The sequence below is a fragment of the Pseudonaja textilis genome, chromosome 4, assembly GCF_049901715.1.
Source record: "Pseudonaja textilis isolate UNSWEBS1 chromosome 4, rPseTex1.2, whole genome shotgun sequence".
NCBI classification, from domain to species: domain Eukaryota; kingdom Metazoa; phylum Chordata; class Lepidosauria; order Squamata; family Elapidae; genus Pseudonaja; species Pseudonaja textilis.
Window position 1 is genome coordinate 53,535,622 of NC_141993.1, and position 22,035 is coordinate 53,557,656.

At 34.1% G+C, this 22,035-nt stretch overlaps 1 protein-coding gene across 2 annotated transcripts in view; it reads left to right on the forward strand.

Moving 5' to 3' along the window:
- Positions 1-22,035, forward strand: part of VPS8 (VPS8 subunit of CORVET complex) — an 84,819-nt gene that overhangs the window by 5,943 nt on the left and 56,841 nt on the right. For both annotated transcript variants that reach the window (XM_026701359.2, XM_026701361.2), the window contains exons 6-25: positions 535-567; positions 1,367-1,421; positions 6,293-6,417; positions 6,758-6,844; positions 7,126-7,193; positions 8,487-8,640; positions 8,745-8,804; positions 10,068-10,175; positions 10,631-10,711; positions 12,085-12,255; positions 13,396-13,470; positions 14,082-14,117; positions 14,834-14,924; positions 15,510-15,556; positions 17,117-17,206; positions 18,112-18,158; positions 18,646-18,868; positions 19,683-19,772; positions 20,728-20,779; positions 21,440-21,482. In XM_026701359.2, coding sequence (XP_026557144.1) covers positions 535-567; positions 1,367-1,421; positions 6,293-6,417; positions 6,758-6,844; positions 7,126-7,193; positions 8,487-8,640; positions 8,745-8,804; positions 10,068-10,175; positions 10,631-10,711; positions 12,085-12,255; positions 13,396-13,470; positions 14,082-14,117; positions 14,834-14,924; positions 15,510-15,556; positions 17,117-17,206; positions 18,112-18,158; positions 18,646-18,868; positions 19,683-19,772; positions 20,728-20,779; positions 21,440-21,482 — 1,736 coding nt within the window. The remainder of the gene's footprint in view (positions 1-534; positions 568-1,366; positions 1,422-6,292; positions 6,418-6,757; positions 6,845-7,125; positions 7,194-8,486; positions 8,641-8,744; positions 8,805-10,067; positions 10,176-10,630; positions 10,712-12,084; positions 12,256-13,395; positions 13,471-14,081; positions 14,118-14,833; positions 14,925-15,509; positions 15,557-17,116; positions 17,207-18,111; positions 18,159-18,645; positions 18,869-19,682; positions 19,773-20,727; positions 20,780-21,439; positions 21,483-22,035) is intronic.

Here is a 22,035-nt window from a genome sequence, read left to right on the forward strand (position 1 = left end):
TTGACTTATAAAACCTTCTGTAACCATTGAAGATGGTTCATCCTGCAGGTTTAACTCTAAAGAAAAAAATTGAACAGTTATATGATCAGAGAGAGTAGATTTGAAAAGGCAGATTGGTAAACCTCAGATAAATTACTTGATATGAAGATATTTTATTTTCATGATAAGACTCATAATCCTTTAATCCATGAATAATCCAGAAAATTATTTGGGTGTGTTGATTAATATCTCAATAGTTAATTTTTTTAAATTTCTAATTAAACAACTGCTTCAAATATATTGTCCTTATTTTAAGTTGATAAGATAAAAGGCTGGTACGAGGGATTATTTTAATGTGCAATACTTGTTCAGTTTTTTCCTAGTCTCAGGATTCTTCAGATATGTATAATTTGTTCCAGACTGGTTGATAGATTTGGGCATTCAGATTAAAAAAACAAAGTGGATCCTGCAAGTTTAAAGTTATATCATTTTAGGTATTCTGCATTTTAAAAACAATTGCTAATCTTCTCACTCTGTTTTTTGTTATTGTTGTAGGCCAAAGTGGATGCAGGTTTACCCACTGCAATTGTAAGTTGGAAAATAATTTTAGAATTCTTTATGCTTGATATTTATTTAAAAAATTTAATTAATCATTTCTTGGAGACTGCCTGGATCAGTTCCTGCAGTTTTCTTGGCAAGATTTTTCAGATGTGGTTTGCTATTGCCTTCAGAGCTGAGAGAAAGTGACTGGCTCACGGTCACCAAACTGGCTTTCTGCATTAGACAGGACTGGAACTCAGTCTTCCAGTTTCTAGCCTGACACCTTAACCCAGGGGTGTCAAACTCAATTTCATTGAGGGCCACCTCAGGGTTGTGTTTGACCTCAGGGCTGGTGTGTGTGTGGCCAGGGTGGGGGTGGCAACTTGATGTCACTTGTGTTGGGGGCACCTGTGATGGTCTGAGTGCTCTGCCAGTGAAAACATGGGCTCCATTTTTGTCTGTGGCGGCCTCCTGAAGTCCCCTGACAGCGAAAATGGAGCCTGGTAGGACCACTTGCAACCCACCAAGCTCCATTTTCTCTGGCAGAGACACTGTGGGCCAGTCCTTCGCTGTTTCCAGAGTGGCCCCATGGGCCAGATCTAAGCACTCTGTGGGATGGATCCAGCCCACATGCCTTGAGTTTGATATCAGACTGGCTCTTATTTTGGAATGCCTAATATAAAGTATCTTTGATTTAGCTGATATTGAATATTTACTTTCCTCTGCACAGCCCCCCGATTTGTTGCTTTTAGAATCAGTTCCTACTTATGGTTTTTAATATTTATGAATTGTTTAAACTACATCGAGTATATATTGCTTTTCAATCTAATTGTTTTGCTTGGTTTAGGCAGCATCAAGTCTGATAGCGGTAGGAACATCCCATGGTCTAGCTTTAATATTTGGTAAGTACAAGTGATTGCTAATACTTGAAGCTTACTCTGGCTTTGCTTACATGCTGAAGCATAAATAAAATCCTTGTTTTAGTCTTTAGTATGGTTTGCACTGTCTTTAAGGTTAATTTATTATTGAAATATGCAACTGCAGACATTTGAGTATGGTACAGGTAACTATGGGTAATCATGTCATGGGAACAGCACATACACCCCCACCACCACCACCACACACAAATTAGTATGGTCAATTATCTGGATCTTGAATTTAATAGAAAATGCTACATATAAGTGATATCTTATTAAAAGATTTCTTGGTAACCAGGATTAAAAATAAGCGTATGTTGAAATGAGAGGTGGCTTTGGTCCATTGCTTCCATTAGTGACTTTGAAACTGTCTTGTTTGGGATGCATTATTTACATTCATTGTTTTACAAACACATTGAAGCCTCAGAGAGGCTTTCAACAAATCTGTTAGTGTCTAGAGATATTTTACTGGAAATAACAGTATATGGTTACTGTCTATTTTTTTTCCCATAATTATTTTTGGCATTTCTTTTTCAACCTTTTTCCTTATGGACTGAGAAGGCAAAGGTATAGTATGATGCATTTTGCATGGAATCTGCATGAATGGCTACACTAGTTAAGCTGCAATACAGTAGTGCTCTGAAATTAAGATACTGTAACAGGCTATAAAGGGATGTTATAGATATATGTGTACTTCTATTTTTTTTCTTCCAGCAGTTGGTAGCGAAGCCATTGTCTAAGTTCTGCATTTTTAAACAATTCAAATTCTTACAGGAATTCTTATAGGAAAATACTTTTTCCATAAAGATAAGAAACAAATTATACTTTTCTCCCAGCATCTTTCAAATATGTTTTGCAGCTTTCAAATTTGAAATCATAATTTTAGTTTTTTTTAAAAAAGAATGAAGTAAAATACCATTTTTACTGATTTCCATACATATATTAGTGGACTCAGAAAATATACGAAATATCCTTTTAATTCATACTTTTGTATGAAATATATAATTAATTTAACAGTCTGAGAGAGACAGATTGGTTTGGCAATTAAGGCAACAGACTAGAAACCAGAAAACTGTGAGTTCTAGTCTGTCCTTAGGCAGAAAAGCTAGCTGGGTGACTTTAGGCCAGTCTTTCTCTATCCCAGCACATGACATCAAGCTCAGGCGACAAACTGGTTAATTGCAGCCAGTGAAATATAAGGCAATAAAGACTATCTTTTGAAGATTTCTGATAAATGAAGAAATAATTTCACTTCTAATAAACTGGTTGTGAGATTGGACTGCCACATAATCCATTTAATAATAAAAAAATAAATAAATCCATTGCACTATTCTATATAAGTAATCCTCGATGTATGATCTCAGTCAAGCACAAAATTTCTGTTGCTAAGCGAGACAGTTAAGCAAATTTTGCCCCATTTTATGACCTTTCTTGCCACAGTTAAGTGAATCACTGCAGCTGTTAAATTAACACAGTTGTTAAGTGACTCTGCCTTCCCCATTGACTTTGTCGGAAAATCACAAAATGTGATTACATGACCCGGGGTTACTGCAACTGTCATAAATGCGAGCCGGTTGACAAGCATCTGAATTTTAATCACATGACCATGGTGAAGTGTGGAAAATGGTCATAAATAACTTTTTCCAGTAATGCAACTTCAGTCATTAAATGAACTATTGTAAGTCAAGGACTACCTGTGTTAAAGGGTGTTTCAGCATCCACTAAAATTACCACTTTTTGATCCAGTTTTTAAATTATATTTCTAATTTATTGGCTACTAATTTATCCAAAGTTCATTGCACTTTTATAAAAGCAAATAGTATTATTTAAAGTTTGTGACAGACCCATTAGTAAATGTTTAGCAATCTGTTTTTAAAAAGATATCAAGCTATAGTATATAAATGGAAAAAAACATTTTAGTATATAGGGTCTGCCACAACAAATATCCTGGAATATTATTTCAGAAACTCATGATGGCCCATCACCCTCTCAGGTATGAAAAGTATTATCTTAAGAAGAAAAAAAACAGTTCAATCCACATTTCTTCAGCCTCTGAATCAAAACTTTTCTTCACGCCTGGAATCCAGGAACAAACTCTTCAAAAAAGAAAATAAAAATTAATTGCAGTCAAATGAGCCCCATTACTTATGCATACAGTACTCATTTCGTTCTAAATACCTTAATAATAATTTTGAAATTATTTCAATACCTGCAGTGCATTATTGGTCAGAATCTGCAAATTGGATAATTGTTTTTTTTTTCATAAGAATTGATAACTAAAGTCTAAGGCGTTTAACATTTTCTGATTCAGAGAATCAAATATTTTCTTCTTTCCTATGAAGTCTGTTTCATTTGATCGACTGCAGTCTTCATCTACTGAGATTCAGATCTAAAAGGCAAAATCAGTGAAGCAAGATCTTTTAAAGTAAAGCAATTCTACAGAAATTTATTTTTTCTATAGCAGCTCCTATGGCTTCAGGAGCAGCTATTACCTCTTGGACATAAAGGAAGGAGTAAGAATTCCTGCTTTTACTTGCCTTCTCAACTTTGTATCTGTGATTTATTACTACAGAACAATAATTTAAACCAAGAAAAATGAGATAAATTAAAAGGAATCAAAAGTTGAGGAAATAACTTCTTGTAGAGGCTCTAGAATTATAAATAAAAATAAATTTGTTCTTTGTAGCCTTTTCATTGTAACTTACCCACAGATCTTCCATGATGTAGATGTCAATATCAGCATTTTATATCTTTTTTCTGAAAATCCTAAAATGTTCTGAAGTATACTTTATAAAGCAGATGTATACTTTATAAAGCAGGTATAGAGTAAAATTGATGTCTTGTGTGATGGTTGTGAGCATGTAAGACTTGCATGTTGTGTATTTAATTTCTGATAGTTGAAGGGTTTTGTCTTTTAACAGTGTAAATTGCCCTCAATTCTTTTAATTACATTTTGGTATTAGTAATTACAGTAAAATAAAACTTATCTTTGCATTTGAGGTTCTATATACTTGCAGGGGAGCTGACTATAAAGTAACACCTGCAGTACTCCTGTTCAATCAGCTTGTAGTGTCCTGTGGATTTATTTTTGTCTGATGATAGTGACATTTTAGATTTAAGTATTAAGACCTGTATATGCATGCCTGATCTTTATTTAGTCTAAAGTATATAGCGTTGCACATAAATAATACATTACTAAAACTTTTTTTGATACTTCATCTTTCATGCAATTTCATTGATAAAGTTGGATACATCTAATATGGTTTCTAGGTCAATGGCAAATTTAGAAAGATACTGTAACTTTAAGATTGAAAGAGATTAGACATTAGAATTAGAACAATATATGGTAAAAAAATATGCGGCAGATCCAGGAAAAACAAGTCACTTCTCCATCTCCCTCCCCATCTGTCTCCCCACTGAGTGTGTCTCACAGGATGACTGGAGCAGTTGTCATCCAAAATTACTCTCAATTGAAATGTATTTAAAAACAATTTCACAAAAAACTGTCTAGAGCTGATCATCTACTATTGGCTTCTGACCTGTAGCTGTTAATTAATTTAATTTCAAAAGGTGAATTTTTCAAAAGTATTTGAATTACTGCACTGATTAAAAGGCTAGGATTATTTTCTGTCTCACTGATTTATATATTATATTCTTGTTATAGCTGGTGACTTTCACCTTTACAGTGTATAATGAAGGTGAAGGTTCGTTCTCTAAGCTTCTGGGTAGGTTTCCGAAACATTTCATTACCAGGTTAGGTAACATCTTCAATTGAGTTTAGGGGATGTCAGTGTCGATGTGCTTCTGTTTACCTAGCCTGGTAACAAAATTTTCGGAAACCAACCCACAAGCTCAGAGAACGAACTTTCACCTTCATCCTACACTCAAGCTACAGATATTTGTCACTACTGCAAATAGAGTACAATGTTTGCTTTCACTTTTTACCTTCTGCAAATGCTTCTTTCACCTTAAAGTTCATGCCCAGTTTAGACATCTCTAGAAACTATGATTATGCAAGCCAGAAAAGTAAAGAGAAATTATGAAAGTGTATTGTCGAAATGTTGAAGATTGCTTCATCACTTTGCTCCTAGAAGCCTATTTGACCAATAGAGCGAAGGATGAAAGACAGATTGAAGGAAGGTCTTCATAGGTTGGCCCTATGTCTGTTTCTAACCTGGCCTATTGTTAGTGAAATTAGCTTGTGTTTTCACGAGGTAGACTCTCTTTCTTCCCTTTCTTCAAGATGCAGTTTAGACAGAAGCCTTCTACCAACTATGTTATGAGCATTTTAAAAAAAGTTTATCTAATTTCCTTAACAAACATAAGTGCTTTATGAACAGCGTCTGGGCTAATTTGCTTACATAATAGTATATAATATAATACATTAAATATAAGACATAATAGTATTTTTCCAATTTCTACTTCTATTGTCCATCCATTGATAAAATAAGTCCTATGTTTGAAAATATTCTGTATCTTCTTTATCTTTTATCTTTAATGTCAACCTATCCATTTCTGCACAATCTAGTATTTTTTAAAATCTTCTGTGGTTATGAGCATTTTTAATATAGTGGCCTTGGATGGAGAATCTGAGCTTAGCCCTGTTATCAGTGGGACTCTGCTACTTAGTTTCTCAGTATTCTTTCCAGTACCCTGCTTATATTTAACAGCACAAGCTGTTATTCCTGGTGAATTCAAATCTGCAACAATAAACTGTGATTTGAACAAATGAGCATGTCTTTAAATTGAGCCAATTCAGTTTGTGTGGATTTACTCTTTTCTCAGTTTGAAATGTTAATTGATTACATAGTTTATGATTCTTTTCCTCTTGTTAAATAAATTTATGTTCTGTTTAGATCCTAACCAGGCTCTTCGGCTTTGCCTGGGCAATACTGCTGTTGGTGCACAGTATGGGGCTATATCTGCTCTTAGCATCAACAGTGACTGTTCGAGGCTTCTGTGTGGCTTTGCAAAAGGACAGGTAAGAATAATTTATATGCAGTACATTTACACAGATATAGTCCCATATAAAGGGATTGCAAAGGATTACAGAGTCAATTTGATTGTAGAGAAGGATGGTTTTCAATATATAGTTTGTCATTAACATTTGAAAAATGCTTCCCATTGTTCTTTCTATTGTATCTATCATATGTTTTATTTTAGAATTCTCTGAAAAGAAATAAAAGGGATGATTTTCATTCAGTAATTTTTAGTTTCATTAGTTTCATTCATCTATAGATGGCTTGGAAGATGTCCTACAGTTTTCATATTTTAATAGTAAAGATTTGTATTACAGAAATTTAATAATATTTTACTTATAGATTACAATGTGGGATCTGGCCAGTGGAAAATTGTTACGATCAATAATAGATGCACATCCTCCAGGAACTGCAATTTTGCACATTAAGGTAATTGTTCTGTCTTGTAAACTATATATGTAGCATTATAAAGTGGTATATAAGTCTAAGTGCTATTGCTATTAAAAAGGTTACGGAGATTAGACATTTTTTACTAAAATAAATTGTGTTTAGTTATAACAGCTGATATAGTTCTAATTTTAGGATGAATTGTATTATTGTAGTTGGCATAAGAGGTTCATGCTTAGTATATGGGAAAAGTCACATTAGGAGAAATGAAAAGAAAATATGTAGGCTTTATAAAGAATTGAGGAAAATAATAATTTCTTTAGTTTACAGATGATCCAACTCTCGCAATCTGCAATGACAGTGGTGGTTCAGTATTTGAACTGTCATTCAAGTAAGAATATCTGATTTTATTATAACATTATTTAGTTATTTGATTATCAGATTTAGCCATCTAACTCAACAGTGACTATTGGCAGCATAAACCATGGTACTTGAAAGTGAAACAAAAATCAAAATGATCAGAACAGAAGCGAACAAATATATTCCATGGCAAATGGATGTAATACAATCTGGGTGGACATACCTCAATCTATTTTAGACATCGAGGAAGAAGCCAGATTTTTAAAGTTAACTTAAGGGCTAAGACAATTCAAAATATCTTTGGAGATGGTTAGAGAAAAGGCATTCTTCCTGGGTCCCATCAGATGACATTCTCTTGGTGCCCCTGAGACTGATGTACTGGGAGAAGCTACACAGGGGCATTCTGATCCAAGGCACTTGCAAAAGCCCTTTCTAGGCAGAAATCAAAAGTCTCATTCAGACTGCCTGTCAAGCCTTCAGGAAAATCCCAAAGCTTCCTCTGAAATGTTCAGGTCTTGGGGTGGGCTGATCTAATAGATCTCTGGAGGGGAGTGGTACCTTTGTATGAAAAGCAGTCTGAAACACAAGCAGAGAATAACCATGACTGATGACTTTCACCTTCAAATTGTGTCACAATTGCCCTAAGACCAAAAAACCCACAAAACCCCCCAGATCTAATCTGTGCTTGCTTCTGTGAGTCAGGCCCTTTATGAGTGGGCTCAGATCCATGGTTGCCATGGCAGCCACCAACTCCTGAGCCACTCCAGCTTGTATGTCACATAAGGGCAAGTTAAAATCTCCAGAACTATTAGGCTCCATTACCAATGACAGCCAAGCATCTCAGGCAGGCAGGTCAGTGTGCAAAAGGAAGGCTGATACAAGAGCAACAAAACCAGCTGCTTCCTAGAACCCAACTTTAGCCATTGGGTCTCACACCTGACTGTCCAGTTGCCTTTTGAAAAAGCACCTTTGGGACAACCATGACCTGGATGACTGAGAATCTCCATAGACATTTAAATTTTGATTGTAGTTTGTATACTCTTTGGCAAAATAATGTTTCCTTTATTACTTTTTTCCTCAATAATTAACTACTGTACCACTGTTCATAGGATCAGATGTAGTGCTATCAGAACCATATAAAAAGTAACTGCAGGAGGAAAAATTATCATATTAACTGCAGGACTCAGACACAATTTTCCTATCACTCCTGGGATCATATCTACCCTATTTAAATCGTGTGGCTTATACATTTTTTTTAAAAAAATGCTACATTTAAGTATGTTGCTGCATGACATGTATCTAAATTTGTCCCATTTTCATTCAGGAGAGTGATGGGTGTGAGAACGTGTGAATCTCGCTGTTTGTTCAGTGGATCGAAGGGAGAGGTTTGCTGCATTGAGCCTTTACATGCAAAGGCTGAGCTGAGAGACCATCCTATCACCCAATATTCTCTGCTAGCTATGGCTTCCTTGACAAAGGTAACCTCCCTTCACTCCATTTAGAAATGAATATTTGAAAAAGATAGTAAAATGCAGACATTAAGGATGATTTTTTATATTATTATTACTATTCTTAACTTCAGATTCTTGTGATTGGATTGAAGCCATCTTTGAAAGTGTGGATGACATTCCCATATGGTCGTGTGAGTAATTCGGTTAATTTTTTGCTTCTTTTAAAATATTTATACTCCTACTCTCCCAAGAATTACAAATATTTAGTTACAAGTACTGATAGTTCTTGACTTGCAACAGTTCATTTAGTGACTCTTCAAACTTATCACACCACTGTAAAGAATGTCTTATGACCATTTTACATACAACCATTGTAGCTTCCTTGTGGTCATGTGATCAAAATTCAGACACTTGACAACTGACTCATATTTTTGACAGTTGTAGTGTCTCTGGGTCATGTGATCACCTTTTATAACCTTCTGATGAGCAAAGTCAATGGGGAAACCAGATTCACTTAACAACTGTGTTACTAACTTAACAACTGCAGTGATTCACTTAACAACTGCGGCAGGAAAGGTCATAAAATGGGGCAAATTCACTTAACTGTCTCAGCAACAGAAATTTTGGGTTGTAAGTCAAGAATTGGGTTGTAAACATTTAAAGAGTGAAAGCTTCCATTAATAAAATTCAGCAACTGTGAAATAAAAATGATTTAAAAATAGCAATTAATTAGAAGTTCGGATAAGACCTCTACCATCTTTTAAAAAAAATATTGAAAGTGAAATGGGCCTCTGAAAAGGGAATTTTAGTACTTAAATGAAATCATTATTTCAGGAAAAAGTAGCTTGAAATCTAGCTGCTTTCTGAAGGTTTAGTAGAACAATATTATTATAGAATTGCCATATATAAAGAACAGAACTTGCAGGCTTGGAAATGAATGGAGCATAAAGTTTCTAAACATTCTAAACATTGAATATTAGTCTATATTCAATTGTACTGATCCTTCCACTACAAGATTCTTTTTCTAGTGTATATTTGGTTTATATTGTACTCTAAGCTGATCTTAATTATTTGATTTATATGAACATCATTTTGTGTTTGTTCTGTCCTGAGACTCCTGTAGATATCTTGATCGTGTCCTAGATCCAGTCTGAGTCAGTCACTAACGCCGACTCAGATTGGATCCCGCAATATTATCTTGGGACACGTATATTTGCTGATCATGTGCTGCTAAACATACCTAAATTAATTGAAATCAGTGGGATTAGAGCATCTTCTGATGTGTTTGAGCTAATAATATTAAATTGCTAACCATATCTTTATGAATGTTAAAATCTAAGATATTATATACTGTACACTTATATTTTACTCTTAAGAAGGTCTTACATTTTTTATTTCTTCTGTGATGGTAACAATTGGATCGCTCCCTTCCCCCTGCCCTTTTTCTTTTAAAGATGGAACCATCTAGTGTTCCACTGCTTGCCTGGTATTTTGTTGCTGCCCAAACATCTGTGAATCCAGTGCTTGCTTTCTGTCGAGGAGATGTGGTCCATTTCCTTCTGGTAAGGCTCAGGCTATCCATAAAGTTTGAAATTTGCTTTTGTAAATGTCTTCCCTTAAAATGAATGGAAAATAATTTTTGTGCTTGGCTCTTGAGGTGGAAATGGCTGTATTTTAAAATGAGTGATCATATGTGCCAGTTTTGTTACAAATTAGAATGATCCTATTATTAACAAAGGTTATTGTAAACCATAAGATGGGATTGTTGTGATATTCATGCCAAAAATGCCTAGAACAATTGTTTTCTAGATGATTCAAAGTTTGCATTACAATATATATTTTGCATTTGTCTTTTTATTCCATTATGTAAATGTATTAAATACAGTATAGATATCTTCAAATATATTGTAACTTCTAAGTATTGCTTGCAAAGGTTAGTAAGTTATAAAATTAACACCAAAGAACCTTTATTTGCAAGGGAGATATCAAAAAATAATGGGATAAACTTTTCCATTAGGTAAAAAGAGATGAATCTGGAGCAATACATGTTACAAAGCAGAAGCAGCTACACTTGCATTATGATTTAATCAATTTTACAGTAAGTATTCATATTTTATAAAGTAGAAAAGACTAGCCTCCTTAACATAAGTGGTGCTAAAAAGCCAAACTGCAAAGGTAAAAGGTAAAAGGCTAAAGCTGCTACAGCTGCTAAGCTGAAAAAAAGAAAAAAACGTTTAAAAGGCGGAAAAACAGCTGTTTAGCGGCTCATCAAAAAAGCTGCGCCTGTGCGGAGGAAAAAAAACCCTCCCTGACAGAAAGCAGCTGCAAGGGAGGAAAGCTACAGGGACTCTAAGGACAACAAAAAGGAAAGGGAAAAAAGCCTCAGCAGCGTTTTTAAGCACTGCAAAAGCTAACCTGACAGCACAGAATGAACAACTCAAGAATCCACACTTCTGTCTAGAGATTGAGGAGCCAATCAAGCCACAACCTCGTAGGGCAAGACTGAGTCATGAACTGGAGAAAGTGATAGTTGACAAGGGGTGTGGCTAAAATTATGGACTCAGACTCCAGGCAGAATGGCATGTGCCAACCCAGCTATGGATTCTCCAATTGTCATGTTGGAGAATACTAGTATTTTCTAGCTTGAAAGAAAATCTGTACAGTATATCTCAAATTAAAGTGACTTGAGATGTCACTGAGGATTCTTATTTGTTTCCTGAATAATTGTTAAAAAATAAATGCAATTTTTGATATGTTTTTGCCACTTATGCCATTTTTCCTGTGTTTCTAAATTCTACTTGGCAGCAATATAACAATTTCTATTATAGTAATAGAAAAGAAAAAGATACTCATATAAAGTCTAGAATGAAATTATATGAGTATGCAAAAATACACATAATAAGCAAGATAGCTATGGCAGCTGATAAGAATAATAAGCAAGATTGCTATGTCAATTGTAAAGAATGTTTGGAACCTATATTAGTACAATACCTTTAGTAGGATGCCTTATCACAAAACTGAGTGTAAATTTTTAAGCTTTCAAGAATTAAATGCTGTATATGTTGATCTTAACTTGAGGTGGCTGATAAGTCATACATCTATATTTAGTTACATTTTTGTTGGAGCCTGAGTGTAACTTCCTCGGTTTCTCTCATGGGAATTAGCTTCCAGTTAGTTCCCTGATCATCTTCATTGCCACTCTTTACATCCCTTCCAGTTTGTCTGAAACATCCCCCCCCCCATTAACTTACAGTGCTTAGAATGCTACACACAGTATTGGAGGCGAGGTCTTACTTCTATAATTCTCTTGATGCAGTTTTTCTGACTCGTTTGTTGTGACATTACTGTGCAACTTTTAGATCTAATTGTATAGTACTGCTAACTTCTTGAATACTGTGGTTTGGAAGACTTTTTTAATATACAATGACATCACTGCTATAATACCAATTTCTTGTTTTTGCTTTCCTTTAGTGGATAAACTCCCATACAATTGTACTTCTAGATAGTGTGGAAAAATTACATGTGATAGATCGTCATACACAGGAGGAACTTGAGACTGCAGAGATATCAGAAGTTCAGCTAGTATATAATAGCAGCCACTTCAAATCATTGGCAACAGGAGGCAATGTTAGCCAAGCACTGGTATGGCTCTATTTTATTTCTGTAGTATTCTATTATATTCTATTGTAGTATTCTATTCTGTTCTCTTTTTTTTTGTAATATTATTTTCTGAAATTTGAGTTGTATTGAAATGTTACAGGTATAATTTACTTTTTTCTTTTTACTCTCTTTATATCATGGCTGCTATATCTGCTATGTAATATACTCTTATTACCAGTTGTAGTAATAAAGGCATTACTCTTTCAAAGCATTGTACAGGAAATGATTTTAATATAATTTTATATGGTAGCTGCATTTATATACAGTATTTTACAATGTATTGCTGATGTATAGCCATTGTATCCATTATGACAAACGTAACTTTTAAAAGCCCTTTACCATAAAGATTAGCCTAGTTTTATTGAGCCTTATTGCTTGCATTGGCATAAAGTTATCTATGCAGCTGGGAACATCCAGTCTGTAAGTGATTTTCAGATGTTAATGTAGCTATAATATTTATTGGAATTATAAAGTTGCAGGAATATGACATGTATAACCTGACCAAAGAAATCAAACTTCACTTTATATTTCTGAAATATAGCTTTGTTTTTCAGTGAATGAAGACATAGGCAGTTTACAGCTGCTACATGTTACTAAGAGGATAACAAGGGTTTCCCCCTCCTCCTTTTCTGTTCAAGTATAGACTTATGAAATTATTTAAAGCGCCTTCAAAGTTAGACATCTAATGTCTGGGGAATGGCGTTCCAAAGGGTAGGTGTCAGAACAGAAAAGGGTGTCTTCCTGGGCTGCACTAGATGTCAGTCTACAATAGATCCAGAGCGCACATCTCCTGCCAGAATTGATGAGATGAGTAGATACTGTATGATCAGAGAGAGGCAGGCCCTCAAATAACCTAGACTCTTGTCATGTTTATGGCATAATTCAGTACTGTATAGTCGCTATTTTCTAGTGTAGGGTGTAGATTAATGTTAAAGCTCTTGTTTGTTTTATGTACTATATTTTATAAGTGGCAAATTCAAAGACACTGATGATAAACTGCTAAAATATTTGACTTGTCTTGCTTCATTTTAAATGACTGGGTATTTATTATATCTGGCTTTTACCCAATAACAACATAACCTATGTACTCCTGCATTAAATAAAATGTTCTGTGTTTTTTAGGCACTGGTGGGTGAGAAGGCTTGTTACCAGTCAATCAGCAACTGTGGTGGTCAGATTTTTTATTTGGGTACAAAGGTAAGTTTGTCCAGGTTAATAGCAATAGCATTTATATACTGCTTTATAGCCCTTTACAGCCCTCTCTAAGTGGTTTACAGAGTCAGCACATTGCCCCAACAATCTGGGTCCTCATTCTACTGACCTTAGAAGGATGGAAGTTATTCTTCTTTATCAGACCTATTAGCTCAGTAAATCACCTGTCCTTTAAACAGGTAATTTAATTCAAATACATTTTCATATGTGAAGATTTTGACATAATTTGTTCAGTTCAGGTAACACAACAAGCTTGAATTAAGCAAAATGAATAATGATAAACTTTTTATTGTAGCTGCTGTAGATAAGGAAAGAGAAAGAATGTATGATTATTTGGGGGGATTATTATTGTCAGCAAAATTGTTTTTGTCAACAATTGAAAAATAGTTCAGCATAGTCTTCTTTGACACGGACACCTTTGAGATACATTGATTTCAACTTCAGTAATTTCTCAGCCAAAATCGCAGAAAGCTATTTAGCATATGTGTGAAAAGTTGATTCATCACCCTTTTACTATTTAAGATGCTATAATTATTGCTAATATACTCTTAAATAAATATATGTTGCTCACCTGTTTTCCCCTCATCTGCTTTCAGTCTGTTCATGTTTTAACACTGAGGACCTGGAGGGAGGTAAGTGAGGAGAGAAGGAATAAGTTACCTTTTTTCATGGCTTGATGAATAGAGCTGTCCTTGAGAAACATTTTCAGATTAAATGTACAGATTGTTGAAAAAGATACCAGTATCCTATATCATTTTTATTAATATAACACTTTAAAGTTATGTTTAAAATTAGCAGTTTTAACAGGTGAACTTCAACTCCCAGCATTCCCCAGCCAGCCATTATCTGCGACTGATAATCTGTCAATTCCACTCGGAATTTGTCTTGTAAATTTTATTTCAGATTGAAAAATAATACATATATAATTATTTTAATGTGTGTATTGCACATCTGGATTTTATTTTTAGTTTAAAATGGTTCTTAAACATTAAGTTTCAGTCTGACTGAGAAGAAAATATTTTTTTAGAATAATCCATCCTTAGATGAGGGTTATAATCAAACAGTGATTGTTAAAACTAATTAATTTGAATCAATACCAACAAACAGCAAAACAAAGATGTGGTTTTATCATTTAAATCTGTCCAGATTAGTAATTGTTTTTAAAACAGAATTAACTAGATGGTTTCAATTTGAATTTTAAAGAAAACACTGTTTTCTTCAGAACAAGCCTTTAGAATGCTGAAGACAACAACAGGATCGCTACAAGTTTATGTTAAGTTTATATTATCCATATTCTCATTAAATATTATTTATATTTTTAATGTAATTTTTGTACTTTTTATGTTAGAGAATCGATCACCTTCTGAAGCAAGAATGTCTTAATGAAGCATTGGCTTTGTCATGGTCCTTTCATGAAGGGAAAGCCAAAGCTGTTGTGGGTAAGTGTATTTACTTCAAGTAACAGCATTTTTTTTTCTGTTCTTGGCTGCCATAATTTCTTCCTGTCATTTGTTACTTCATGTACTGTACCATTTACTCATCTTACCTATGAAGTCACATTCCATGGCTGTATAAGGCTTTGGACAATCAAGCTTTTGCATATCATTTTTGAAAGGACATACAATAAGTTGCAATATGTGAATAGCTAGAGGTGATTGAAACAGTTGCTATCTTATGTAAAAGTTGTAAAAACTGGGAAGTTCAAGTTGTATGCCACTGTTTCTGAATTTAGCATGCATTATGTCAATAGACGTTATACTGTCTTTGATCATTTATCATGATATTAAAAATTCCATCTTCTGAGTTCAATATGAGTTCAATTATAAGACTGGAAACATTAAACATAAGAAATAGCATATACATTCATTTCTTCCATAGTAATTCAATTACACCTGGATAGTTTGTATAAATTATAAAACATTAAACTTTTGTTATTATACTTAAAACTTTATAGGAGATAATAAGAAAATTGTTTCTGTGTGTACCCTGAGTTTGAAAATGAAAGACTTTTGATTTTGAAACAGGCTTGTCTGGGGATGAACAAAAACGGAAGGCTGTTGTTGCAGACAGGGTGAGTTTTTCTTTTGTTTAATCTAAACTTGTGTTCAGCTTTAGAATTAAATTCCTTTTGTATATATATATATTTTCCCTCTAAGAAATATGTATGTGTGTATTTCATTGCAAAAAGGTTGATTTTTAGCCATTCGGTTTCCTATAATTGTTCCTTGTTTGTATACCTACATCTTTATACATGATATTTAAGGAATATTTTAATAAAAATTTAGGTCAAACTACTCACATTATAGATGATTATTAATTTTCTACATTTTTAAACAGTAAAAAGAGGGTAAAATTGAGGCAATAGAACTTCAAGAATGTTTAATCCTGTATTTCTCCTCTCTGAACTTGGTGTCTAGTTCCCTGCACTGGAAAGGAGGACTCTTCTAAGTCCAAATAATTTACTTTTCAAATGAGAGGATTGTTTTACTCTAATAGTATTATAAAGAAGAAATGTGGGGCGCATTTTTTTTACTGTTTTTGATTTAATCTTCCTCTTAATTATCTTAAACTCAGGATTGTTTTACTTTGAGGTAATGTTAGTGTACAGTTGTTACAAGAATCCTATATGCAGTTACTTAGAATAATTTAATATTGGATTAAATGTAAAAGTTTTACCACTTCAGTATTACTGCAGAATTAAAAACTGTAATAAAAATGTTTTCCTGTAGAAGCATCTGGATACTGTACTGTGATGCAGTTTATTTATGATTTTATGACTGAATATGCCCACATTCTGCTCACATTTCTATTACTGGAAAGTAGATTGGGACAATTTCTCTCAGACTCCATAGAAATAATGAAATGATTTCAAAACTGTTTTTTCTAAAACAATTCCAAGTCAAGAAAAATTCCAAATGAATATAAAATTTGCTTTTGGCAGATGGATTTTGCTCTTTGATTTTGCTCTGTATGAACTATGTACAAGTTGTCTTATGCCTTAAAAATAGGACAGACTAGGGAATCCAGCCCTTGTGCAAGCACAGAACTGGGTTCCTCAGTACTCCTGTTTCCTGCTATATTCCTGGTAGAACAGATGGAGTTGCTTTGCTCCTTTGAGCCTCTATGAAAAGAGGTTTCTGGGGGTGGGGGAATAATCTTTATTATTAAGCTATTTTTGGCCCCCATCCTTTAGGATAAGCAAGTACAACATTTCTTAATTAAGACCTCTGGAGTAGAAAGAGAGAGAGAAAGGTTGCAGTACCAGACCTGGAATGTAGGAATGGAATTCCAGCCAGACCTCCATCTGCACTCAGAAAATTGGTCTGCAACCCTTTTGTCACTTTAACAGAAATAAAGAAGGGGAACATTCTGCTTCTCTTGGGGAGCAATATCTAAGCCCAAAGAAGGTCTGGGAAATTGGAGAACCTTACCTTGCCTTGGCTTCAAGTCCACTGCAATGAGCCCTTAGGAAATAATTTCAAAATATGCCAGAAGCAAACTTCCTCATAGAAAATACAGGTGCCTATTGGGCAAAGAAGTATTGTACCAATATTTTTGTAGTACTTTTCTTAATCAGACATGTCTCATTATATTAGGACTATAGACATACTATAATCTTTCGTGTTTATAGATGGTTGAAATTCTTATTCATTGTGCTGATCGAACTATGAAGAAATGTCCCGAGCAGGGTAAAATCCAAGTTATGGAGCAACATTTCCAGGTATCCTACTTTAGACTTACTACCAAAGGGGTTATTAAAAAGAAGCAGGAGCAATAATCTTTCCTCTTGATTATCTTCAAGAGGAAAAAGGAATTGTGGTCTTAGGCACCAATATTAACACATATTTCTGTTCATATCCAATTTATTACATAAATGGAAAATTCATATTGAAGAGTCTTTGTAAGTATATATAGTTGTAGGAAGATGTAAAATAAACAGAAAAGAATAAAGGGGATGGTAAAAACAGATGTGATTCCTTGAGGAACTAGAAGGAAAATACATTGATAGTGGGCAAGAATAAAACTAGCATGATGTGTGTCGTCTTAATCTTATACAGCAAAATTAGCAAAGAATCCTGGCAACAGCCAAGAGTTTCCAGAGAAACATCATAACATTAACTATAATTTGAAGAAAAAGATGAGGATAAAAGGGAAGATAACTATATGTTGCCTAAGAGGTGACTAAATGTGAAATACCCATATCACTTTACATGTTTTAATGGGGAATAACTAGGTAACACATATCAAGAAGCCCTGTTTTCAGTCCATTCAGGCTGTCAGCCTTAAGTAGTTTACTATAATTTTATTATTTGGCAATTATTGGTGATATTCACACAATACAGAAATCAAAAAATTAGCCTGTATTTAATGTGTTCTTGAAAAATATCCATGTTGCTATTGGTGCAAAATACAGCATCTAAATTGTAAAATACAGTACTGTACTGCAACATCTGTACTGGTTGCTTTCTTATTAAGCACAATCTAAGATTTGGCTAAATTTGGTAAAATAGTCATAGGACTTGACTATCTAAGAGTCCACCTCTCCCATTAAGAATCTTTTGGTCTACTAAGGAGAGGCCCTTGGTATATGCAAATAGTTAGAATTTCCATGCTCCTTTTCTGCAGACTATGGTCCCTGTCATTGTTGACTATTGTCTTCTGCTTCAGCGAACGTAAGTAACAGCATGCCTCATGAATTATGGCAATTTTTCCAGTAGACTGCATCTGGATTGCAGTCTGTGCTTGTCTAGGTTGTTTTAATAAGAGTGAGATCTAATCTACCTGTGCCATACCACTTGAAGAAGTGCTTCATGCAATACTTGAAGTATTCCTATGAAACTCCTGTGTATTTTCATGGAACCTAGGAAGGGAGGGTGTTAGAGTGGCCAGGCCAAGAGGATGTGGTGCCCCAAAGCTACCTTATTAATAGACTTGCATAATCTTAATGGATAATTGTTCTATAGCTAGCTTTAAGGTAACCATATCTGTGTATGTCCTGCCTGATAATTTTGAATAGTAGTACTATGTTTAGAAATACTTTTTGAACAAAATAGCAGATGATTAAACAGATGTATTACTAAAAATTTATCCAGCTCACATAAAACTATAGATATTCAGAATAATCTCTGTCAAATACCTGCCATGTCTTTTCTTCCACAGAGATATATTATTCGGTCAAATGTATGACAAGATGAGTGAAAATTCTGTAGCAAAGGGAGTGTTTTTAGAATGTCTTGAGCCATACATTTTAAGTGATAAATTGGTTGGAATCACAGCTCAGATTATGAAGGATTTGCTGCTTCATTTCCAAGATAAAAATTTAATGGCAAATATGGAAGCCTGCATTGTACATATGGATATTACCAGCCTTGATATACAACAGGTGATAATTTTTAGTAGCTTATAACATATTATTGATGAATAAGAGAAATATTCAAAAAGTTTGTATTGTATGTTTTCCTTAATGCTATAACGTACAATGGTACCTTCATACTCATCTTTAACTAGTTCCAGAAGGTGTGATGAGTATCAAAAATGATTGAGTACCGGGACAAAATTTGTGTCAAAATAGTTGACTCTCAAATCTGATGAGTTTCGAACCATGTAAGTACCAAGGTGCCCCTATATTTGGTAACCAAATGCTGTGTTTTAATCTGTCACTTGATTAATCCTAAATTATGTTTTGGGATGGTTTGTGATTATAACAAGAGGAAGATTCTTATAATAATTCCTTAGTTATAGAAACTTTGAACTTTGTAGAACATGGGTAACAAAGTCCCAAATAGTGCCAGCTGCTCTTCAGGCCTGCTTTGATGAATGCATTGGAGAAAATACTGAAATAACCAGTTTTCATATAAATAAAAACCAGGCCTTTTACACACACACACACACACACACACCTGATGAATGCAGATTATCCAACCCATTAAGGAAAGGGATTCAGAGAAAATACAGAGTTTGAAGTCCTAGGTTGAAGGCCTCCTGAAAAAGACTGATATTTTTGAAGAGTCTTGAGGAATGGATATAATTCACAAGCTATGGATTTTCTATCCATGGGCAAAGGAAGGCCTTTTATCTCTTGTATCTATATAAATATTGCTAACAAATGTAATACCTTGAAGTGAAGTATCTGCTAAGATTAATTTGCATGTGGTTTTTAGCACATTTAAAAATCTTCAACTTTGTTTTGCTTCTAGGTTGTCCTTATGTGTTGGAAAAACCACCTGTATGATGCCATGATATATGTCTATAACAGTGGAATGAATGACTACATTACTCCGATGGAGGTAGGAAGATGTATCATGAATGATAATTGATGGTTTTGAATTAGGATTATTCTTTTAATAATTTTTTCCCTAATACAATTAGCTAGAATAGCTTATAGATTTTGAGAAACAGAGAAACAGACAATCAAATAAATATAGTCAAATAAATATTCCATTAAAGGAATTCAATTAAAGCAGATTCAGTTTGGATAAATGAGCAATTTCAAAACTTTCTGGGGGAAAAAATAAAAGTCACTTGCTGAGATCATAGGAGTAATTGTTGTGCCTTTGACTATAAGCAAGTGTTGAGAGCTCAAAATAGCAAAATTATTCTAAGAGATTATGTCCATGGAAGAGGAGATGGGGAGATGAACTACAAGAAATGTCAGTTTCCCAGGAAGGAGGGAGTACATTCCAGCAAGCTGAGGGTGACAAGAGACAGCACAGTGTAGAGCTGAATAGAAGGCAGGGGGAGAGCAAGGGTAGCCACTTCTTAGAATCTCCCAGGGTATATCCTTGTTTAATCTGGCAAAAGTCTGTCTGCTATGCGTAAGCAAATAAAGAACTGAACTCTGACTGAATTGTTCCATGTTCTTCTTGAGTTTAATCTGACATCAATCTTGCTAGACTAAATTCCTCCTCCTATTCTTCTTTTCTTGCATTATTAAAAAAAAAACATTTTTTATGCAGGAAAAAACGAGTCTTCTGTAAAATGATTTTAACTGTTTAAAAAAGGTTACCATATTTGAACACCTCTTTCCATCCTTACAGGATCCTTGATATAGTACCCATTTAAGTTACTTTGTAGGCTTTTCTTTTTCTTTTGCAAAGTTTTCTGTTACTGTCAAGTCCACTAATATCTCTACATGGTAATGTGTGAAAATGTTTAGGATGTAATAATTTTCAAGAATGAAAAACCAAAATCAGAAGGAACTATTGATGTGCTAATTTTTTCTCCTTTTAATTTTTTTTTTAGAAATTGTTCAAAGCCATTGCTCATCCACTTAGTGCTGGAAAATCTCTCTCAGGTATATCAGTACTTTTTGTGGAATGTGTCCTTCTTCTGTTGTGGATTCCTTTTTTCCTCTAATAATGCTTATGTAGAATACTACTCATTACTATTTTTTATTCAGTATATTCTCAACCTGACAGTTTTCATTTATTGATTATTGGTTTGTTGTGTGTGAGAACTACTTCACTGGATAGTCCCAACAATAACATCTGAAAAAATGACTTTTATACGTAGTCTTGTATGAGTGCCTAATCTTAGACATACAAAAGCTAATCCTTTTCATGAGGGTCACTGTTATTAATTGGAAAAGATGCTGAGGTAGATGAGCCGATATATTAGACTGTTTTGTATAATAGTTGTTTTTGAAACAATAGGACTCAAACTAATGTGTCTTTTTATGCAGTAATAGCTATAATACTTACTACATGTAAGAGTAGAATTTATTTTTTTACTTTATCAGTCAGGTTTAGAAAGTTGTATTCGGCATGAACTTTTGGGAATATTTTAATATTTGCATACATTGAATTTAGTACAGACATCTCTCGATTTATCAGCTTAAAGAGGTAATAAGATCTTGCTTTTGGTATATAGCTTTATTAAGTCTGCATACATTAGAGCTTTTAGTAAATGTGTTCAGTTTTCAAGATTATGTATGTATTTTTTTGCTGTTTTTTAGATGAACAAGTCATTATGGGCAACAAACTGCTTGTCTATATAAGGTATGCTTTTTTCAACAGCATAAATTAAATATGTTATATAGCCACATGAAATAGAAAAACATTGTCCTGTAAGCCTTAATTAATTAAGTGGATTGCTTGATAAGATCATATATCGTGACAGGTATACTACGAGTGGGAGCTCCATCTTTTACTGCCCTGTTTCTCAGTACATATAGAACTGCAGATTGGGTCTGAGACTGACTGAGGTTCCAGTCCAAGTATCTTTCCTTCTTTTTCTGATCATTTCTGTACCTTTGCTGGCTGAACCTAACGGAATATACTTGTGTGTTTCTGATGGCTTGCAGCATGCAATCCTGGAAATGATATTTTTACCATATACCGTAGGTCTTAGTTGAAAGGTTAAATCTCAGTCAGGCTAGGTAAGACACCAGATGGCGCTATTAATTTGCTTATATCCTAACAATTGCTATTAACCTTTAAAAGTATTGATTGAATTCATTAATAAATAATGAATGAATCAGTAAAAGCTGCTGAATCAGCCTCTGCATATATTAGTCTAATAGTAGGATTAGAGAAAATAAGGGATTCTGTA